The 19,272-nt window shown below is 43.2% G+C and overlaps 1 protein-coding gene across 1 annotated transcript in view; it reads left to right on the top strand.

The window, feature by feature from the left end:
* USP24 (ubiquitin specific peptidase 24) overlaps positions 1 to 14,878 on the top strand; it is a 357,333-nt gene extending 342,455 nt beyond the window's left edge. The window contains 5 exon segments of the mRNA XM_030207144.1: positions 540 to 618; positions 4,594 to 4,669; positions 5,810 to 5,896; positions 8,845 to 8,955; positions 9,803 to 14,878. Of these exon segments, the coding sequence (XP_030063004.1) occupies positions 540 to 618; positions 4,594 to 4,669; positions 5,810 to 5,896; positions 8,845 to 8,955; positions 9,803 to 9,865 (416 nt within the window). The 3' untranslated portion in view covers positions 9,866 to 14,878.
* The last annotated feature ends 4,394 nt before the right edge of the window (positions 14,879 to 19,272 follow it).

Below are 19,272 nucleotides of genomic sequence, written 5' to 3'. Positions count from 1 at the left end.
CGTGCCTTGTAATGCCCCCTTCTGTATTTATTAGGATTTATTTACCGCCTTTTTGAAGGAATTCACTCAAGGCGGTGTACAGTAAGAATAGATCAAATATGAGCATTTAAACAGTAACATCAAGTCACCTTTTTTAAGGTTAAAGAAATCCAGAGTTTTTGGCCTAGTCTTCTATTTCTTAGTATCTAAGCATCTGATTGTTGCACTTGATATTGTACCTTTTCACTATACTAATCCAGAGTTATTTTAGATTAGCAGTCAGGAGAAATGCTCGTACTCCATCAGGTCAGCATCGACTGAGCAGGATTTTGCCTAAGAGTAGAGAAGTTAGCTGTGAATGTGGATTGTCCAGACAGTTGCAGTACAGGACAGAATTCTGATTGAGTCGCCCCTGCAGAATATTGTAAGTCATTGAGTAAACAGAGTTATGGATGAATGTTCATTTTACTTTTGTTCACATGGCGCAAAGAATACTCTGACAATTCACACCTTATTGTATACAAAAGTTTCTTTAAAGTGTTTTTAATGTCTTTCTACAGCTTTGATGCACCATAGCAACCACGTGGACAGCAGCCGCTGTTATCAGTGTGTCAAGTTCCTTGTTACACTTGCCCAAAAGTAAGTAGCCATCAGAAACCATATATGCTGTACATACAAGGCAAGCCACAGTAGAGGATTTGTATTACCCTAAGCTCACAGGTCATTACAAGAACAAGCATGCATTGAATACAATGAATTGGATTTATACACAAGGACAGCCTAAGGGAAAAACAGTGCCTTATGGAAGAACCAGAAATGGCTTGCTCCCTACCTGTTTCAACCAGTACAATAGACATTCCCCGATCCACTCATGCATCAGTAGGAGAGCAGCACTGTTTGCTTCTGTGCTTGCTCTGCCCACTTCATTATGTAGTTTGAATTGTGTGGGTTTGGCAGGTCCCACAAGATATGGGGACATCAGAGTGTAACCAAACGAGAAAGCAACACTGCTCTCCACCTGCTAGGTGAAGTGGGAGAAGGGCTCTAGATCTTCTCGAACTTATCTAAACTTACATCTTCCCAACTGTAAAGGAATCAAGTGCAAAACATATTATGCATCCAACTTCTTCGTCATAGGCAGCCAACTCTGGAACGCCTTACCAAGATCTATTCGAATAGTCAATGACCACTACTTACCCTTCCGGAAGCTGCTAAAAACTTACCTCTTCAAGCAAGCCTATACAAATGACTTAAATTAGGAGTCCATCTGCACTACCCGGATCAGACTATAAGACAGAACCTGAAATATGCTTCCCTATTTAATCCTTTCTGAATTCATCCCTCTTCCAACCTTCATTATACATTCTTCCTTAATTAACAACACACTGTCCCAATATACACCCTCTTCCCATTCCCTACCTCTACCACCCTCCTCCCTTACCCATCTTACTTACCCATATCTAATTATCCACCTCTTTACTCACTATATTACAGCTGTTATCTATTCTATGTTATCTTGTAAACCTGTTATATTATGTAAGCCGCACTGAGCCTGCTAATAAGTGGGCAAGCGCAGGGTATAAGTGTTACAAATAAATAATCTCAGGGGAGACACCAGTGGCGTAGCCAGACTGCCAATTTTGGGTGGGCCTGAACCCAAAGTGGGTGGACACAAAATTTTCTCTCTACCCCCCCCCCCCCCCCAACCAAAATTTAGTCACACTGAGATGCATTTGTCACACAGGGTAAAGTGCTGCTTTTCAGTGCATCCGATTTCAGACTAATAGCCTAATCCTTTTCAGTGAGCTTTCAAAGGCCAAAACCTCCTGCCTCAGGTCAGTATAATGCTGTTACGGTATCCTCTCCTGACCTAAGGAAGGAAGTATTGGTCTCTGAAACTTTATTAACACCATATTACTTTATCCTAAATTAAAAATTAAAATTATTTTCTTTACCTTTGTTGTATGGCCATTTACTTTTTCTCATTGTGTTGCTCCCAGTCTCTAGATTCTGCTTTCCTTCGTTTTCGCTTAACTCTTCTGCCAGGGTTTCCTGGCCATTTGTCATTTTTCTCTCCTTTTTCTTTGCTTTCTTCAATATTTTTCTGCCTCTCTCTGTCCAGATTTAATTCATTCTTACTATCCATTCTTTAATTTCCTTCATCTACTTATGGCTTTTCATCTTTTTCTCACCCTTGTTCTCCCCATGCCCCTTCCTCTTATTCTCCAGTCTTTCACTACTCCCCTTTTCCATCCAGCAGCTCTCCTCTTTCTCTCCCCATCCTTCCAGCGTCTCCCCTCTCTCTCCCATCCTTCCAATAGTCTCCCCTCTTTCTTTCTGCATCCTTCCATCCAGTGTCACCTCTTTCTCCCTACCCTTCCATCCAGCATCTTCCCTCTGTCTCTCCCCATCCTTCCACCCATCTACCCTCTCTCCTGATCCTTCCATCTAATGTCTCTCTCCCGCCTTCTAATCAGTGTGTATCTCTCTACCCTTTTCTGTTCAGTGTGCCTTCTCTCTCCACATCCTTCCAGTCTCTCTGCATCCTTTCATCCATCTCCCCTTTTTCTCCCCATCCTTCCATCCAGTGTCTCTCTTCCCATCCTTCCGTTTTCCCTCTTTCTCTCCCCATCCTTCCGTCTGTTTTCCCTCTTTCTCTGCCATCCTTCCGTCTGTTTTCCCTCTTTCTCTCCCCATCCTTCCGTTTTCCCTCTCCCGATTCAGGCCCGCCAGCCCCAGCTCCCATTGCCGGCCACTGCTGCTTTTCCTGTTGAGCAGCAAGGCCGGCGCTACAAAAAGAAGAAGCGCTCAGCTGACTGAGCTGAGCGCTAACGACAAAAAATGTTTTTTAAAAAAGCATGGCACCGCAGGCAGCCTCAAAGCATTGGCTGCAGGCTCCTCCCGTCTCTTAAGTCACTGCCCCTGTTTCGCTCCAGGGGCAGTGACGTAAGAGACGGGAAGAGCCTGCAGAGCCAGCAGCCAATGCTTCGAGGCTGCCTGTGGTGCCGCGTTTTTTTTTTTTTTACATTTTTTCTTGTTGTTAGCGTTGGCGCTCAGCTCAGTCAGCTGAGCGCTTCTTCTTTTTGTAGCGCCGGCCCTGCTGCTCAACAGGAAAAGCAGCAGTGGCCGGCAATGGGAGCTGGGGCTGGCGCAGGCCTGGAGGAAAAGTGGGTGAGCGGGCCAGAGCTGAAATTGGGTGGGCCTGGGCCCACCCGTAGCTACACCCCTGGGAGACACAAAAAACTGGGGCAGTGCTATTGCTGGCTTCTCATGCATGACACTCTGGACAGTCCCACAAAAGCCACCTCTGGTCACACATGCTCTTAACTGAAGTGTTGTTTAAATATGTTCTGATAAGCTTTACTATAGGGTAGTGCCCAAGCAAATACAGATGTCTTTGCTAAGTGTCTCCTAAAATCAGTGGAGAATCAGATGATTATGTTGAGATAATCTGTTTGCTTGATTTGTTTTATCATAAGCAGTGAGCAGATCTGGGACCCTTATGTAAGAAATAATGCTTTTTACAGCAGGGTCCCAGTAAGTACGTCACAGAGCTAGTAGGAAACAAGATAATGTGTGTGGATATAAAAAGGTAATTTCATGAATTTTATGGTGTGGAAGTCCAACATTATATTTATTTATTCATTCTTTGTTCCCTGTTCAGCAGTGGTCCAGCTCCCTGCCGATCCCTTTTGAAGAGCCTTCTGCACTCATCGTAGCTCTAGGAAGGACTCGGCAGGCGATCAGAAGGCCCTTTCATACTGTGCACCCAGGGCAAAGCCAAAAATTAGAGAGAAAAATAACCAGTGCAGAGGGGAACAGTTCTGCTTCACTTTGAAGTCTGGCAGGTGGAAGTGCCTGATTCACATTCCCTCCCCACCCCCTTAATACCATTATCCAAGCAGTTCACATCCAAGTACTGCAACTCATTCTATTCCCATTTCATGTCCTGAGTATCTATGCTTATTGTATCACTAGCCGTTGAGCCCGTAAAAACGGGCTCGTATAGGAAAGGGGGGGGTTGAAAGCCCCTTCCCGTCGCCGCTGCAAGGCCCCCACCTCCGCCGAGCTCCCCCCCCCCCCCCCCCCCCCCCCCACAAGTCGCCGCCACCCCTCCATCCGGCCCGGGCCCTCGCTCCGCTATTGAAACCGTGAGGAAACGCAGCACACAGCTCTGCTGAGCTGCCGTCTGCCTTCCTCCTTCTTCTCTGCCTGTGTCCCGCCCTCGTGTGATGTAACGTCGTCGAGGGCGGGACACAGGCAGAGAAGAAGAAGGAAGGACGGCAGCTCAGCAGAGCTGTGTGCTGCGTTCCTTCGCTGTTTCAATAGCGGAGCGAGGGCCGGGAGGAGGGTGGGGGGAGCGTTAGCGACGGCGGTTTTGTCCCTCGCAAATGCGCAGTAGAGACCCTCTCTGTTCCGCCCCCATCATAACGTATTGACGCGGGGGCGGGGCAGAGAGGGTCTGTACTGCGCATTTGCGAGTGAGTACGACACTCGCCATTTATATGTTTGATTAGTTACTGAAGTGCTTCTTAGATTCATATGTTTTCTAGGCTTTTGTAACAAGGCGTGAGTCTTATTGGGGTAAAACACAATTGTTTCTTACTTTCCAAGGTGTCCCGCTGCTAAAGATTACTTTAAGGAGAGTTCACATCACTGGAGTTGGGCTGTGCAGTGGCTACAGAAGAAGGTACCTCTTTGCCGTCTTTCTAGTAGCCCAGTTTACTAATGGTTTTCACTCATTCCATGCCTGCGGAAAGAATTCCTATACACCGTGTTTGAATGCTGTTTAAGAAAAAAATGAACAGCATTTACACATTTTCTAATATTCTACTATTAAACTATAGATTAGTTCTCAGGTATTGAACTGCATTCTTGTTTTCTATGTTCCTCTTATTGCTTTAACACATCTCTATTATCAGGTTTATTGCCAGGGATGAGACGGTTGCAGCGCAAAAGCATTGTTTATATCTGTCCGTTAGGATCCAGCTCTTAATTTAAAAAAAAAAACCTGTTATTTTGTATGAGGCTGTATTATCTAGTTGTTGTTGAAAGTGGAGGAGTGGCCTAGTGGTTAGGGTGATGGACTTTGGTCCTGGGGAACTGAGGAACTGAGTTCGATTCCCACTTCAGGCACAGGCAGCTCCTTGTGACTCTGGGCAAGTCACTTAACCCTCCATTGCCCCATGTAAGCCGCATTGAGCCTGCCATGAGTGGGAAAGCACAGGGTACAAACGTAACAAAAATAAAATAGATACTATTGGAGATTCTACATGGAATGTTGCTACTATTGGAGATTCTACATGGATTGTTGCTACTATTGAGATTCTGTTGCTACTATTGGAGATTCTACATGGAATGTTGCTATTCCACTAGCAACATTCCATGTAGAAGCCTGCGCGGCCACATTGGTGATCTGCAAGGGCCGACCTCTACATGGAATGTTGGAACATTCCATGTAGAATCTCAAATAGTAGCAACAGTGGAGGAGTGGCCTAGTGGTTAGGGTGGTGGACTTTGGTCCTGAGGAACTGAGTTCGATTCCCACTTCAGACAGAGGCAGCTCCTTGTGACTCTGGGCAAGTCACTTAACCCTCCATTGCCCCATGTAAGCCGCATTGAGCCTACCATGAGTGGGAAAGCGCAGGGTACAAATGTAACAAAAATAAATAAATATTCAAGACACCAGTTGAGGTCACTTTCAGTTGTTTTGCCAGGCCTGTGGAAGCTAATTGTCCTCACCACATAGAACATGTAGTTTTTTTAAAGTTTTGTATTTTTGTTTTTCTTCACTGCATACTTATTCACTTGTGCATTTAAATTTGTATAGATGTCTGAACACTACTGGGCTCCACAGAGTAACATATCGAATGAAACGTCAACTGCAAAAACCTTCCAGAGAACAATATCGGCACAGGTACAGTATGTGCAGTGTCCTGTAGCTTCAGGCATAGCAGGGAGTATAATACATGTGGACAATAGCCTCTTGCTCCAGGCATTTTGGCCGCCTGAGTGCTTTTAAAGAGTGGGTATCATTGGATGAGGTATCTGTTTCTCAAGTTGTTGAATTCGAGAGCTTCGTGTGTTGAGTGAAAAAAAATACTTTCTCCAATTTGTTTTAAATGCAGTGCCTGTTAATTTCATGCAGTGTCCTCTGGTCTAAGTACTATTTGAAAGCATAAACAATCTTCCTCTATTTACCCATACTACTCCATTTATGATTTTCTAGACCACTATCATATCTCTATGCAACAGACTTCTCTCCCCAGCTGAAGAGCTCTAACCTTTTCGGTCTTTCCTCATGTAGGATGACTTCCATCCCCTTAATCTTTATAGTCATCCCTCTCTGTACCGTTATTTAATTTCCCTACATCGTGATTGAGATGTGGCCTCCAGAACTGCACACAATAAAGACGAAACAGGCAGCCAAACTGGGCTGCACCCTAGGTGCAGCGCTGTACAGTCAAACATGAGGAGAGACAGTCCCTGCTCAAAAGAGCTTACAATCTAAAGGACATAACAACAGAGACAATCAAATTAGGACAGCATAGTACATCTGATTACACAATAGTTCATAGGGACAGACTAATAGATCTAAACAGCTAAAGACAATTAAGGTATGCAAATGCATAATACAGACAGATTGGTAATGGTATTGAATAGAGGAGTAATGGTTAGGTTAAGTGCCAAAAGCAGAGTCATGTATAACCGAACACCAACTTCCCTTTTCCTTCATCAGACCTCTGAAGCCTTTGTCCACAGCTTCCTTCCATATCTGTTCTAAGCATGTCCAAAATCTGCAGCACCTCCACTGGGAGACCATTTCAGGCCTTACCATTTTCTACACTGATAAGCACTCAAGAAGAAGCAGAAGGATTGCTGGAACTGATCGTACCTAAATTCCACATTAAATGATGAACTTTCACTCCATGGTTAGTCCAGATTAGAGAGCTGCACAGGAACATGGTTCGCGAGTTCCGGGGGGTTCCCACTGGGACGGAAGCAGTTCCGGGGGGTTCCCATGGAAGTGTAAGCTGCACCTGCACCAGCCTCTCATCTACCGAGTACCAAGTTCTTTGAGTGCTGTCTCCTCCTCCTCCTTGCTTTAACAGCACAAATGTGGAAAGTCTTCCATTAAGGAGGTGGTAGAGACACAAATGATGATGGAATTCAAAAAGGCGTGGGATGAACACAGAGGATCTCTAATTAGAAAATGGAAGTTATGAAAAAACCTAACCTTAAATGGCTGCATGTGTGAAGTGACGCTTAGATGGTGACTCTGGCTGTGATTATCTAGGGCCGATACCGGGCAGACTTGTATGGTCTGTGTCCAATATATGGCAGTCTGGTTTAGGATGGTTTGGAAAGCACTTAGCAACTTCAGTGGCTGGAACATAAGGACAGTGCTGGTCAGATCTTTACGGTCTGTGTCCCACAAATGAGAAGATGAATAGACTAGAGTGGGCTTCAACGGTAACTCCAGCAGTTGGAACATAGGGATAGGGCCAGATAGACTTCTATGGTCTATGTTTCAGAAACACATAAGAAAGAGAGACCATAATCAAGTATATAATATCACACTCGTTGATTTAATCATGAATTGATAAGAGTGTGACTATTGGGCAGTCTGGATGGACCATTCAGGTCTTTATTTGCTGTCACTTACTATGTTATAATTAATCCTCTTTGCTCCCGGGCTGATGCGCAGACCTCAGCTCTGACACAGGCATAAGCATCGAATGTCACCTGACCTACTGGTGCATGCATGTGGTGACCTCTCAGCACACAGTGCCAATGAATCAGAGACAAATCTTACATGTGCACACCAGTGTTCTAAGTTTCAACTTCCATTCCTTCCTTGCCTACAATGCTGTGGCTGAAATCCAGAGAGAGACTAAGGGAGCTGACTGGAATTTTCTTTTATGTACCATTAATTTCTTACGGGGATGGGTGGGGACGGGTTAAATTCTTGTGGGGACAGGTTGGGATGGGTTAAATTTTTGCAGGGATGGGTAAGATTCCAGTGGGGACGGGTGGGGACAGGTAAGATTCCAGCAGGGACGGGCGGGGATGGGTAAGATTTCTGTTCCCGTGCAACTCTCTAGTCCAGATGTTGACATGCTATAGGATGCTCTTGAACCACATTCCCTTTGAAAGTTGAGAGTCCAGGCTACTCTTGCATGAAATGCCAGTGTGATGTTCATTACCTGAAATTAACTGGATTTTGAGAACAGGAATGTGCAGGCTACTCTAGCTTTTCTGATCATCCAAGTTCTATGGTCAGATAATGTGCACCATCTTCTCCTTGGGTAATGGTGGTGGGACATTGGTTCAGAACTAATGGAGTTTCATAAGCATATAGTGAATCATAACATACAAGTCTCTGGATTTTAAAACTAGTATAAAACAGCTTTCTGGTTGTAAGCTTGAATTATGATTATAGAAGCTTGCCAGAAATGCAAGAAGCACAGGCAGAATCCAGCATCCATCTGTGTTAAACTTTGTCATGTTCAGGCATTTTGTTATTTAGAAGGGATGTTTGAAGAAACCAATTTCCCGGGTAAAATACATTCCCAGGGCACGGGAGGCAACGTGCGTAGTTTTTGCTAGAAAACATATCGGCAGAACAAGGGGGAGTGTGTGCATACTTCCCCTTTTCAGAATTGGTGCAAAGTCCATGGGAAAACTTACCTGATAGTTTTGAAATTTGTCCCCTTCCACAACTCCCCTGCACACATCCTCATCAAGTAGGAAAAAAAGATAAGATAAATGAGCACAACTATATTTTGTTTTCCTAAAAACGCCATTGCTAAGGTTTCACCAGCTGGCACTGGTGATGTAGCTCTCCATTGTCTTCCCCAACAGGACACGCTGGCATATGCCACAGCTTTACTGAATGAGAAGGATCAGTCGGGAAGCAGCAATGGCTCTGAGGGCAGTCCAGCCAATGAGAATGGAGAAAGGAATTTACAACAGGTATGAGAACCAAACCAGACGTATAACGTGTGTCATATATGTGGACTGCTGATCTATAGTTCCACACTGCTCATTTTTTCTAATGTTCGCTGGACATCAAGCTTACACTAGAAAATAATTTCATCCAGTTCTTGCAACATTTTTCCCAAACACAGGATTGTAACCAACATTGCCTTTTGCCTAAAATCATCATTTTCTGTTCATAGCCATTCAAAACTACCTTAGCCCAGCTCTGTAAACAAATTTTATCTTGTCTGATAAAATGAAATCCTATCCTCTTTGGCCAAGGGATGGCAAACTGCAGCCCATGAGCCAAAATCATCCCACCCCCCTTTTTTTTTTTTTGTTGCCAATTTGACATTGGAAAAATTGCATTTCTTCCAGCCCACCGACACTAGTTCCTCAATTGCTATTGAAATGTCATTCAATGATCAGAACGTTCTCCTTTTCACATGCCCATATTCTCATGTCAAAGTTGAGTATTTTGGGCATTCTGTAATGCTAGAAGAATAACCTCAGAACTAGGGATGGTATTGCAGGGTTTTGGTCAAATTTTGACTGCCTCCATCCCAGTGAGTATTCATTATTAACTGCTTGGACCTCTGCCACCCCTTGCCTCAGATACCATTCACAGTCAGGGGGACCCTTCTCCGCTTTTCAGATCCCATGGTGCCTCCATCCCCCAACCCAGTAATGACTCCCAATGTAGCCCTAGGACCAAAAGATCTGCCTACTCCTGATTTAGGTTGCATGTTATAATTTCTCTGAGAGAAGGAGTTGCTACTGATGCTTTTAATTCATGTGTACTTTTTCTTGTGTAATTTTAATTCGTGTGATTTCCTTAAAGGGCTGTGAATCTCCCATGATGATTGGGGACCCTAGGAGCGACCTGGATGATGTTGACCCATAAAGTAAATGGAAACATTCGAGAGTTCAACCAGTGCTGTCGTAGTTTGAAACTTCCAGTCTCATCACATAAATATCTAGAGGGAGCCTGGCTAATAGAATGACTGAACACAATCCGGGGCAAGATTGGCGAATTTTGGGTATTGTAAACGTTGTGAGCACTCTACAGCTGAGTGGATTTGAGAACTCTCACATGAAGAGAGGATTCTGAAAGCCCATATCTACTGCTGTGGCTAGTTTGAAAACAAACCATGGATAAAAATTATTTTTTTGTCAAGATTTTATTAAAATAAAACAAGTGGTTGGAATTTTTAATATGTGAATATTAAGAGTGAATGTAAAACTGTTGATTTTTCTGTAATGCTGCAAAAAGAAATGTTTGGTTTTATACAAAAAGAAAAGTCTAATTGTATTGCCTTTAGTGTATAGGGCAACATTTTTAAACTTTCAGATATTAAGTAGGAATATTCAAAATTATGTAAAGATGTGTGATAAAGGCTTATAACTGCATTGTAAAATAGTAGTTTGAAAAATTCAGATGTTTTGAGATCTATTGTATTTAATATGTCTCCCCGGGCACTGCAGATGGTTCTGAGGCCTGCGATTTCTCACAGACCTTTTCATTGCTGGGAGCTTTGGAACCAATGAAAGGTACCTTTTTGGTTCTGAGCAGTGGGGCGAGTATTAGAAAAGGGGGGGGGGGGGGGACTGTTCCTTTGTTAATGTAGGCAACTTCAGCCAAGAAAACTGCCAAATGTTTCCAGACAAACAAGAAAAGCACTTTAAGAGAGAACTCTGTTACATTTGGCATCCTTAAATCACTTGGAGACATATTAAATAAACTCTAGTCTTACATGACAGCCAGTAATTTGCTTATTGGTTGTACAGGAAATATAATTCATTGAATGAGTGAAGACACTGTGTGAGTTTTTAAAAATGTTAGTGCTGAGAGCAAATGATCTGGTTCTGTTTGTCATTTCCTGTTACCAGGACCCATTGATGTGTTTATCCAGAAAGAACTGGAAGCCAGTTTGACTGCATGACCTGAGAATGCCTTTGCAGTACATTGATTCTAGTGTTTTATTTTACTGTGCCAATATGTTTTGGGTTTTTTTTTTTTAAATATATGTGTGTGTATATACATATAGATATATATATATGTTGTACATTTTTCAACTGAAGTTTGTCAGAATTTCTGCACTGTTTTTGCCTTTATTTAATGCTCCTGCCTTAGTTTGAAACCAGAAAGTGTACAGAGATGGAGGGAAATCTTAAGGAGTGCCTTGCCTGGGCACTTCCCCAAAGGATAGATCCACTCAGTTTACCAAGTCATGGGCACAAGCAGCCGAAAGTGCCTTTTTCTTCATTTTGTTTTTTTCTTCCTTTTGGTTCATCTTGGGATTAGTACGTATTGTCTGTCAGCTAGGGGGATCTGGTCATTTCATCGTTACAGAAGGCAACGGGACAGGTGTAGAGTCATGTAATATACTAATGGTTTGAAAAAGTTTCTGTCGTAGGACTGTACTGTATGTATAGAGGGAGTATTAACCATCAAGCGCGCTTCGTTCAAACTATCCAGAAAGATAAGCTGTAGATTTTTGTCTTTCCCATAATGTTCTTTCAGTTTTATTTTATCGTAACACTAGATTCACTGCAGAAAGTTCACACCATTTTAAACCTATGATTTGAAACCTAGATATCATTTTTTGGAAAATTTGAATTTGTCACACACATTTCTGCCCCCCCCCCCCCCTTCCTTTTCTCTCACACACACATGGTGCTTCTGATAGTCTGTGAACTTTTTTTTTTTTTTTTTGGCACATTGTTTTACAATTTGTACTGAGTGAAATTCATAGTAAGGTGAAATAAAAGGAGTGAGCGATATGATTGTGACATTTGGGGGTAATTTTATAACGGGGTGCCTATTCATGCACTCTTTTATAAAGGCACCTATGTGTCTTTAGAAAAAACTAGCTTAAGTGTCAGAAATTGTACCTGCCCTGCAGGCATGGACCTCCTATACCAGCTATCGAGCAGGTGTAAGTGTTCACACTTAGGTTTATTTACATGTGTACTTGAATAATCTGTTTTATAATCTTTTTGCACACCTACCGGCAAAGTATGTGCCATCATGTCAATGTGCGTACTTGAATGCTGGTTGAAAATTTATGAGGTCAGTTAGGTAAATATGTGGCTACATGCACAAAAATGACTATATTACTCTAGTTTCATTAGGAATCTGGTGGGGGTGGAGGGGGGGGTTGGGGTTTTTGGGGGTTTTTTTTCTATATTCAATGGGGGTGGGTGGTGTGAATAGTTCCTAATCTGTGTGTCAACAGTTTGAATTTAAAGCTGCCTTTTCCTCCACCACCACCTCCTCAAAGGCCTCCCTTTCCTGTTTGATAGCGAGAGAGCTGAATGTGTCCAGAAAGTAGTTTTATATGGAGAGTGGGTTATCGTTTTCTTTATTGCCTAAATGATTCTTAGTAGCTTAGATCATTTCTAACTGCTTACAGGGAAAGTGCTGAGTGCCAAAGGGCTCAAGACTATCTTAGCAGTTAGTTTTCAGTCTGCCTCGAGAGCCAAGGCAAGCTGGAGCCATTGTGGTGGTATAAAAATATTCACTTTTTAATTACATTTCAGGTCATACCTTTCACTCTAGTCTCCTTTTTTCAAGTGTGAAACTCGGATTTTTTTTTCAGCTCTTTTAGAGTTGAAAAAGCTTTTAAGATCATTTTTCAGGGTTGTTGAGGCATTCAGGCAACCTTGGGCCCTTTTGTTTTGAAGAATGGAAGTACAAAGCATAACAAAATTAAAAGCTTGACCACCTAGTTTTAAGGGGTTGCAGGTATTTTAATAATTTTCAGATACCTTCCTTTGCAAAAGCTTAATATTGAAAGAGCCGACAAGAAGACAGCCATCTGTTCCTGGACTGCTAGACTGCAGGTGATGTCAGTTATTTGAACTGGAGCAGGAATGCATGAAAGGAAGCAAACACTGGACTTGCTAATGGTTTTGCTGCATAAATTATGGAACTGGATAGTGGACGCTGACTGCTGAGACCTAGAATAGTTTACCAACTGATCTTCCAAACCTGCTCTGCTGACCCACGGCCACTTGAGATTTCAGAATATACACGAGAGACATTGCCATGTATTGCTCTCCATGTTACGCCATTTTCTCATTCATTCTCCTTTTTGATATCCTCAAAGTCCACCTGGGTTTGAGGTTCGGGAAGTCCAGGTTTATGATATGGAGAAATACTGTGCTACCGCAAGGTACCCCTTTCTATCCAAGTCCCATAAACCAGCAAAATGGGGGAAATTCTAGGTGAAGAATAGTGATCAATTTTACATGCTACATATGGACAAGTACAAATAAAGAAAATGAGGCACTTCTTCTTTAAATGCATGCTAGTAATAGTAAATTCTTAGAATTTCATTTCCAGGCTCTCTAGCTGATGATACTGCTTGGAGCAAAAGGTTGATCAGGCAGTGAATCTGGTTGCCAGTCCTGCTCCACTGTCTGCCTGGGAAGGTTCTTAGCCTTGACTCCTAAATAGTTCAGCTTTCTATTTAGCTGTGGGTTACTTGAAATAGTATACCCAGCTGTGCAGTTGATCTTCTTCTATTAGAGAAGAGGTTATTTGGGATTGACCAGAGCTGCAGTACAAACAAAGCCCTAAGAATACATGTCCAATTCTACTACACAGGAATAGGTTGGTAGCATTTAACCCATAAACAACCTGAAGGTAACACTGCTATCTGGCGCGTATTCTCTGCTTCCCCGAGGTTGCGTTTTGTAATACATTTCAAAGGTTTCCCCGCGTAGTTTGTGTGCCTTCTCCAGTTATTTCATGTGGAAGTCACGTGTGTAGTGCTCATAAAACACTGGCTTTCTCAAATTTTGATTCCCATGCAGTTCCATCCCTTTTAGCCATTTAAACTCATTGGCAAAAGGAATTGAGATACTGCAGTGTGGACAACCAGAAACAGCATATAGCTGTCCAAAACATTCAGTGATCTAGCATGCTTAAGGGGAAACATGACATGATAGAGAAGTTGATCTTTCTGCCTTTGAGAAGTGCAGTGGAGGCATTTAATGTTTGTAACTTTTTTTTCTTTCTTTTCTAAGTGTCTTCAGCCCTGAAAACAATTAACGTAACTAAAAATCAGAGTCTGCTGCTTCCAACTACAGAGTCACAAAGAAAGTACCTGGTTGGTACCTAACTTGAAGAATACAACAGGGCCCATTCCACAATTGGGGCTGCTAATCTTCAAGTTTGGTGCATCATCTCTTCCTGTTTCCTGTAGCCCTCATGTTGCCGCAAGGAGAAACAGAGAGAAAGGTTCCAGATTTAGCCTTCGGCTCTGATTAATAGTGGACTGAAGCCCAAAAGTAAAGCTAGGGACAAAGCAATTCTTTAAAAACGGGGAGTTTTCCACTATTTTGTTCAGTTGTGGAAAGCAGTAATGATGCAAGTGGTTTAAAGGATTTCAGAGCCCTACCAAAGTGGATAAACAGGAATGACAGAAGCATGACCTGTTTAGAATTAGCATAACACCAGCCAGAAATGAGACAAGAGCAAAAGCAGATGGCAAGCGTAACCTTACTGGCAAGTATGTGAAATTCTTCTGTGCCAATCTTGTCTTATTGCTCATGGAACTGCTCGAAGAACATGGGAGTGGCTATCAAAGTAGATCAGTGAATGAAAGGGCTAACCTTAGCTTTTATATTTGCAGTGCAGTGTAATAGCACATTTTGTAGAATTTCATGGCTGGGTCGAACTTTGAGTAAAATCCTATTTTAAATCCAAATGAGCCCCAAGAGTGTCACTCCTTCACAGCTGGAATTATTGCAAGGCAAACCCAGTGCATCCTATCACTGCTGTTTTGATGACATTCAGTGCTTATAACAGACTCTTGTACTGTATAAGAATTCTGGGATGCATGTAAAATACATTTGTACTAAGTTTGAGTATTCGATGAAATAAAGCTGAGAGAAAATTTTTACTTAATGTATCTTCTTTTTTTACCTTGTCAAGGCTTTCAAGGTTGTTCAGCACCGTCTTTTGTTCTAAGGGGCTGACGCTCGAAACCTAATTTCCAGCGTTAGAGGCGATTAACGAGGCAGTAGTTTTGTGCTAGCACAGGAGACATCTTACATGCCAAATCAAAGGTCAGATTCACTAATTAATGTAGTTGTGAAACCAAAATGTGACATGAATCATCAAAATACATTAATCGACCACATCTAAGGTTTGTTAGCAAAAGTGGAGGAAAAGCTTCATACTACTGTAGCTCACACGGTAATCTTTCAGCTCTCTAGGGATAGTAGTGAGGACTCTTGAAGAAGCCTGTGCGAAACGGGTCCGTCGGGACCTCACCCCGTAAGAGAGCAGCACTACAATAGCCGGTGCAACCTACACAGCACAGATAAGTAATTTTGGGAATTGTTCTGTGTTTGTGTCAGTGGCGTAGCCAGACAGCCAATTTTGGGTGGGCCTGAACCCAAAGTGGGCGGGCACAAAATTTTCTCTCTAACCCCCTCCCCCAGCATTTCCCAACTCAAAAGATAAATACTTTAGCTGATGAAGATCCCCAAGCTCTGTCACCTGAAAACTTCCACCAAAGATGACCAGAATTTACTTTTACCAAGCTTGGTCGGAAGCAACAACTCCTTGAGCCAACGATAGCGGCACCCCGTGCATGCTTAGTTGTCAGTGGCTCAAGGATGCTGCCCCCATCTGCCAAGCTCAGCAGAAGGGATTTCTGGCCACCTTCAGTGGAGGTCCTCAGCTAGCAGGGCTTGGGGATCCCCACCAGCTACAGCAAGGGTCAGGGCTGCTGTTAACCATGCTGGGGCCCAGGGCAGGAAATAAAGAAGCCCTCTCCTCTTTAATCTCCCCATCTGCCATTACAGTCTCACACTGACAGACCATCACCAAATACAGAACAAGGGATTACAAATTAGAAATAAAAAATATGTAGACAAAAATTGAACTGAGAACCTCAACATTTAGTGCAACACTGGAGAAATAAAAACAAAAATGCATTTTCTTTTCTACTGAACACAATAAAACTGAACATATTCAATTTAAAACATTCAAAATAAAATTATTTTTCTACCTTTTGTTGTCTGGACATTTTATTTTTCTATCATGTTGGTTTCAGTTTCTCCTTCCCACTTTCCCGTCGTCTTCTGCTAATTCTTCAAGCAACTGTTGTCCATTTGTCTTTTCTCTCCTCTCGTTCCATTTCCTCACTACAACTGCTTCTGAACTATTGATCTTTCCATTTTAGCTCTTTCCTTTCTGCATTTTGTTCTTTTCTGCCTCTGTCTACTCAAATTTAACCCTCTTTCTAAACTTTTTCCTCCTTTTTACTTTTCAGATATCTATCAAATTTTCATCTCCTTTCACCCATATCCAAACTCATTCCTTCCCAGCCTTCCATTCCCTTCCACCCTCAATCTACGCACCATTACCATATTTCTACCACCTGTAATCACTATCCTCTCATTCATTTTATTACCATCTCCCCTCTCTCTTTATCCTCTCTTCACTCTCATAGCCTGACATCTCCCTTTTACCCCTCCCCCTCCCTCCATTGTCCTGCATTTCTCTCTCTTACCCATTGTCCAGCATATCTCCCTTCTGCCCCTGGATCCAATATCTCCCTCTTTCCCCTCTCTTGTGCAGAACCTCTCCTTCCCTTTGCTCCACCTCTATGTCCAACATCTCTCCCATATTGTCCACTATCTCTTTCTTTTCTCTCTCTCTCCCTCCCTGCCTTGAGCCCCTGGTCTAACATCTTTTTCTCTCCCCTCCAGCCATGTTCAATATTTCCCTCTCTCATCTCTCACTCCCTTCCCTCCACTGTCTTGTCCAACACTTTTTTCCTCTATCGTCCTTTGCCACTCCTCTGCACCCTTTCCCTTCCTCTCCCCACCATAGCCATATCAAACAATTCTCCCTCTCTTTTCCTCCTACATCTCTCCCTTCCCTCATGTCAAACAATTATCTCTCCACCCCACCGTCTCACTCACTCACTCTCTCCACCCCACCCCCTCTCACGGGGCAGGCCCAGGGCAAGGACACTGATGCCCAACCACGTTTCTCCTCCTCGCCACTGCTGTAGTGTGGCGGCCTTGAGGAATTGCTGCAAGGCAGCTTTTGTGCCCTTCTTTGCCTCTCTCTCCACCCCTGCGTCCCACCACGCCTGCAATGGAAATGCTTGTCCTCCCCGCCGGCGCTGCCTCAGTCCCTGCACGCTACCCTGCCTCTGTCCCTGCCTGCATTCTTTTCTTCAATCGTCGCGTCGCCGGCAGCGCTGCCATTCACTCAGGCAGCTCCGCTCCTCTCTGCCGCGTCCATCCGGCTCTTTCTGACGCACTTCCTGTTTACGTAGGGCCAGATGGACGCGGCAGAGAGGAGCGGAGCTGCCTGAGTGAATGGCAGCGCTGCCGGCGACGATCGAAGAAAAGAATGCAGGCAGGGACAGAGGCAGGGTAGCGTGCAGGGGCCGAGGCAGCACCGGCGGGGAGGACAAGCATTTTCGTTGCAGCGCGCGACACATGCGATGGATGTTGGGTGGGCCTGGAGGGAAAGTGGGTGGGCCTAGGCCCGTCCAGGCCCACCCGTGGCTACGCCCCTGGTTTGTGTTAACTTTTGTTGGGAGGTTTTTCAGCTCATGATTAACTTTTTTTTTACCGTACTGCTCTTCTTTCATAAGAATTCCGGTTAACACACTGTGTGAGCTAAGGTAGTATGAAGCTTTTCCTCCACTTTTGCTTACAAACCTTAGATGTGGTCGATTAATGTATTTTGATGATTCATGTCACATTTTGACTAACGCAAATATAGTCAAACGGATGTTAATGTCATTTCCTATTCCCTCCCAGGGCTCAGTGCACAAAACAAAGCTGCCCTTAGTACTGAAAAAATACCGCCAGCTTGGAGCAGGCATTATGGTGTTTGAAGAGAGGATTTAATTTGAAAGCAGAAGGGATCCTGTGCAAGCCCCTAAACGCTGATAGAAACAAATGTGTGTGAGTCTGAACAAACCCAAAAGTGAAAGCACACATTGGTTTATAAGCCTTCCAAGTTTAAAACATTTGAAAAAACTTATATTTAAAGGTGCAGAAAACAGACGCCAACATGTGAGGTTTGCCTAGCGCATGTGCACAGGAGCTGAGCTTACTGTGAAAGTTCTGTGCATGCACCAAGCACTTTCTCCCCCTTTGCTCTCAGTTTAATAGCACACATATTTGAATATCATTTCCGTTGAGCATTGGCAAGCTAGTTTTCTGCACTGCTCCAGCAATATTTTTTCTACACTTGGCTTGCCACGGCAGTTCTGAGCATCGGCCCTAAGACGGACGGTTATCCTTAGCCTTTTAGGTGAACCAGCTACCCTAATTAGCAATCTCTGAATCATCAAAGCGGTGGTAGAAATGTGTGGTGTTTCTTTTTATGCTAGGTCTTTGAAGTTCCCAAGGGCAGTGCTGCTCAACCTTTCCCTGTAGGCACAACCAGCCAGTTGGGTTTGCCATAATGAATAAGCATGAAGTAGATTTGCATGCAGTGGATCTCGAACATATACATGTTAATTTCACGCCTATTCCTTGTGGTAATCCTATGACTGGGTAAATCTGCAGGAGAAGGCTAAGAATCACTGCCTTAGGCCAAAACAAAAATCCTATGGTTGATGCTCATTTTTAATTACTTTTTTTTTCCCCCCTGGTAGAGAGATTTTTTGTGTTCATTCTACTTACTATTTATGTACATGCATTCTGGAACTTTTTTAAACATGTAAATTGATTGTATTCAAGTGATTTAAGGATTTAAACATGTTTAAAATTTTTAGGTGCCCAAACAAACTGAACACACACATTTAGTATCTTCCATCGCCTCTAATTGATATGAAGTCGCAGATCTGCAGCCTTTTGCAACTGGTTTCTCCTGACCCCACATGAGACATGAAGAGTTAACGGTATTGTAGGTGTACTACTGCTGACCAGGCATCTCTGAACACAGAAATAAAATTGTTTTGTGTGTAAATACAAAACTATGCATGTATTTGGAACAGTGAAGAGGTCATTCAAAGTCCATCATTTACTTGGACGTACTCAACCTCCCCTTTAGAAAGAAGGCTTAAAAAAGTGTTCATCCATGCATTGTTCCAAGAGATGGTGCATGCAAGAACTGTTTAAAGTAAATTCGGCAGAGTGAATGCACTTATAGGTCAATAGGAGAAGTTAGAATAGAATACAGAAGCAGATAGGGAGCCAGTGAAGTGACAAGGATAATAACATATTATTATTATTTGTTGCATTTGTATCCCACATTATCCCACCTCTTTGCAGGCTCAATGAGCACACAGTTATGGAACGCATTGCCGCGCAGCTTGA

This window comes from Microcaecilia unicolor, chromosome 6 (assembly GCF_901765095.1).
Source record: "Microcaecilia unicolor chromosome 6, aMicUni1.1, whole genome shotgun sequence".
NCBI classification, from domain to species: Eukaryota; Metazoa; Chordata; class Amphibia; order Gymnophiona; family Siphonopidae; genus Microcaecilia; species Microcaecilia unicolor.
The sequence above is the reverse complement of the archived record's forward strand: the minus strand, read 5'-3'. Positions and strand labels throughout refer to the sequence as shown.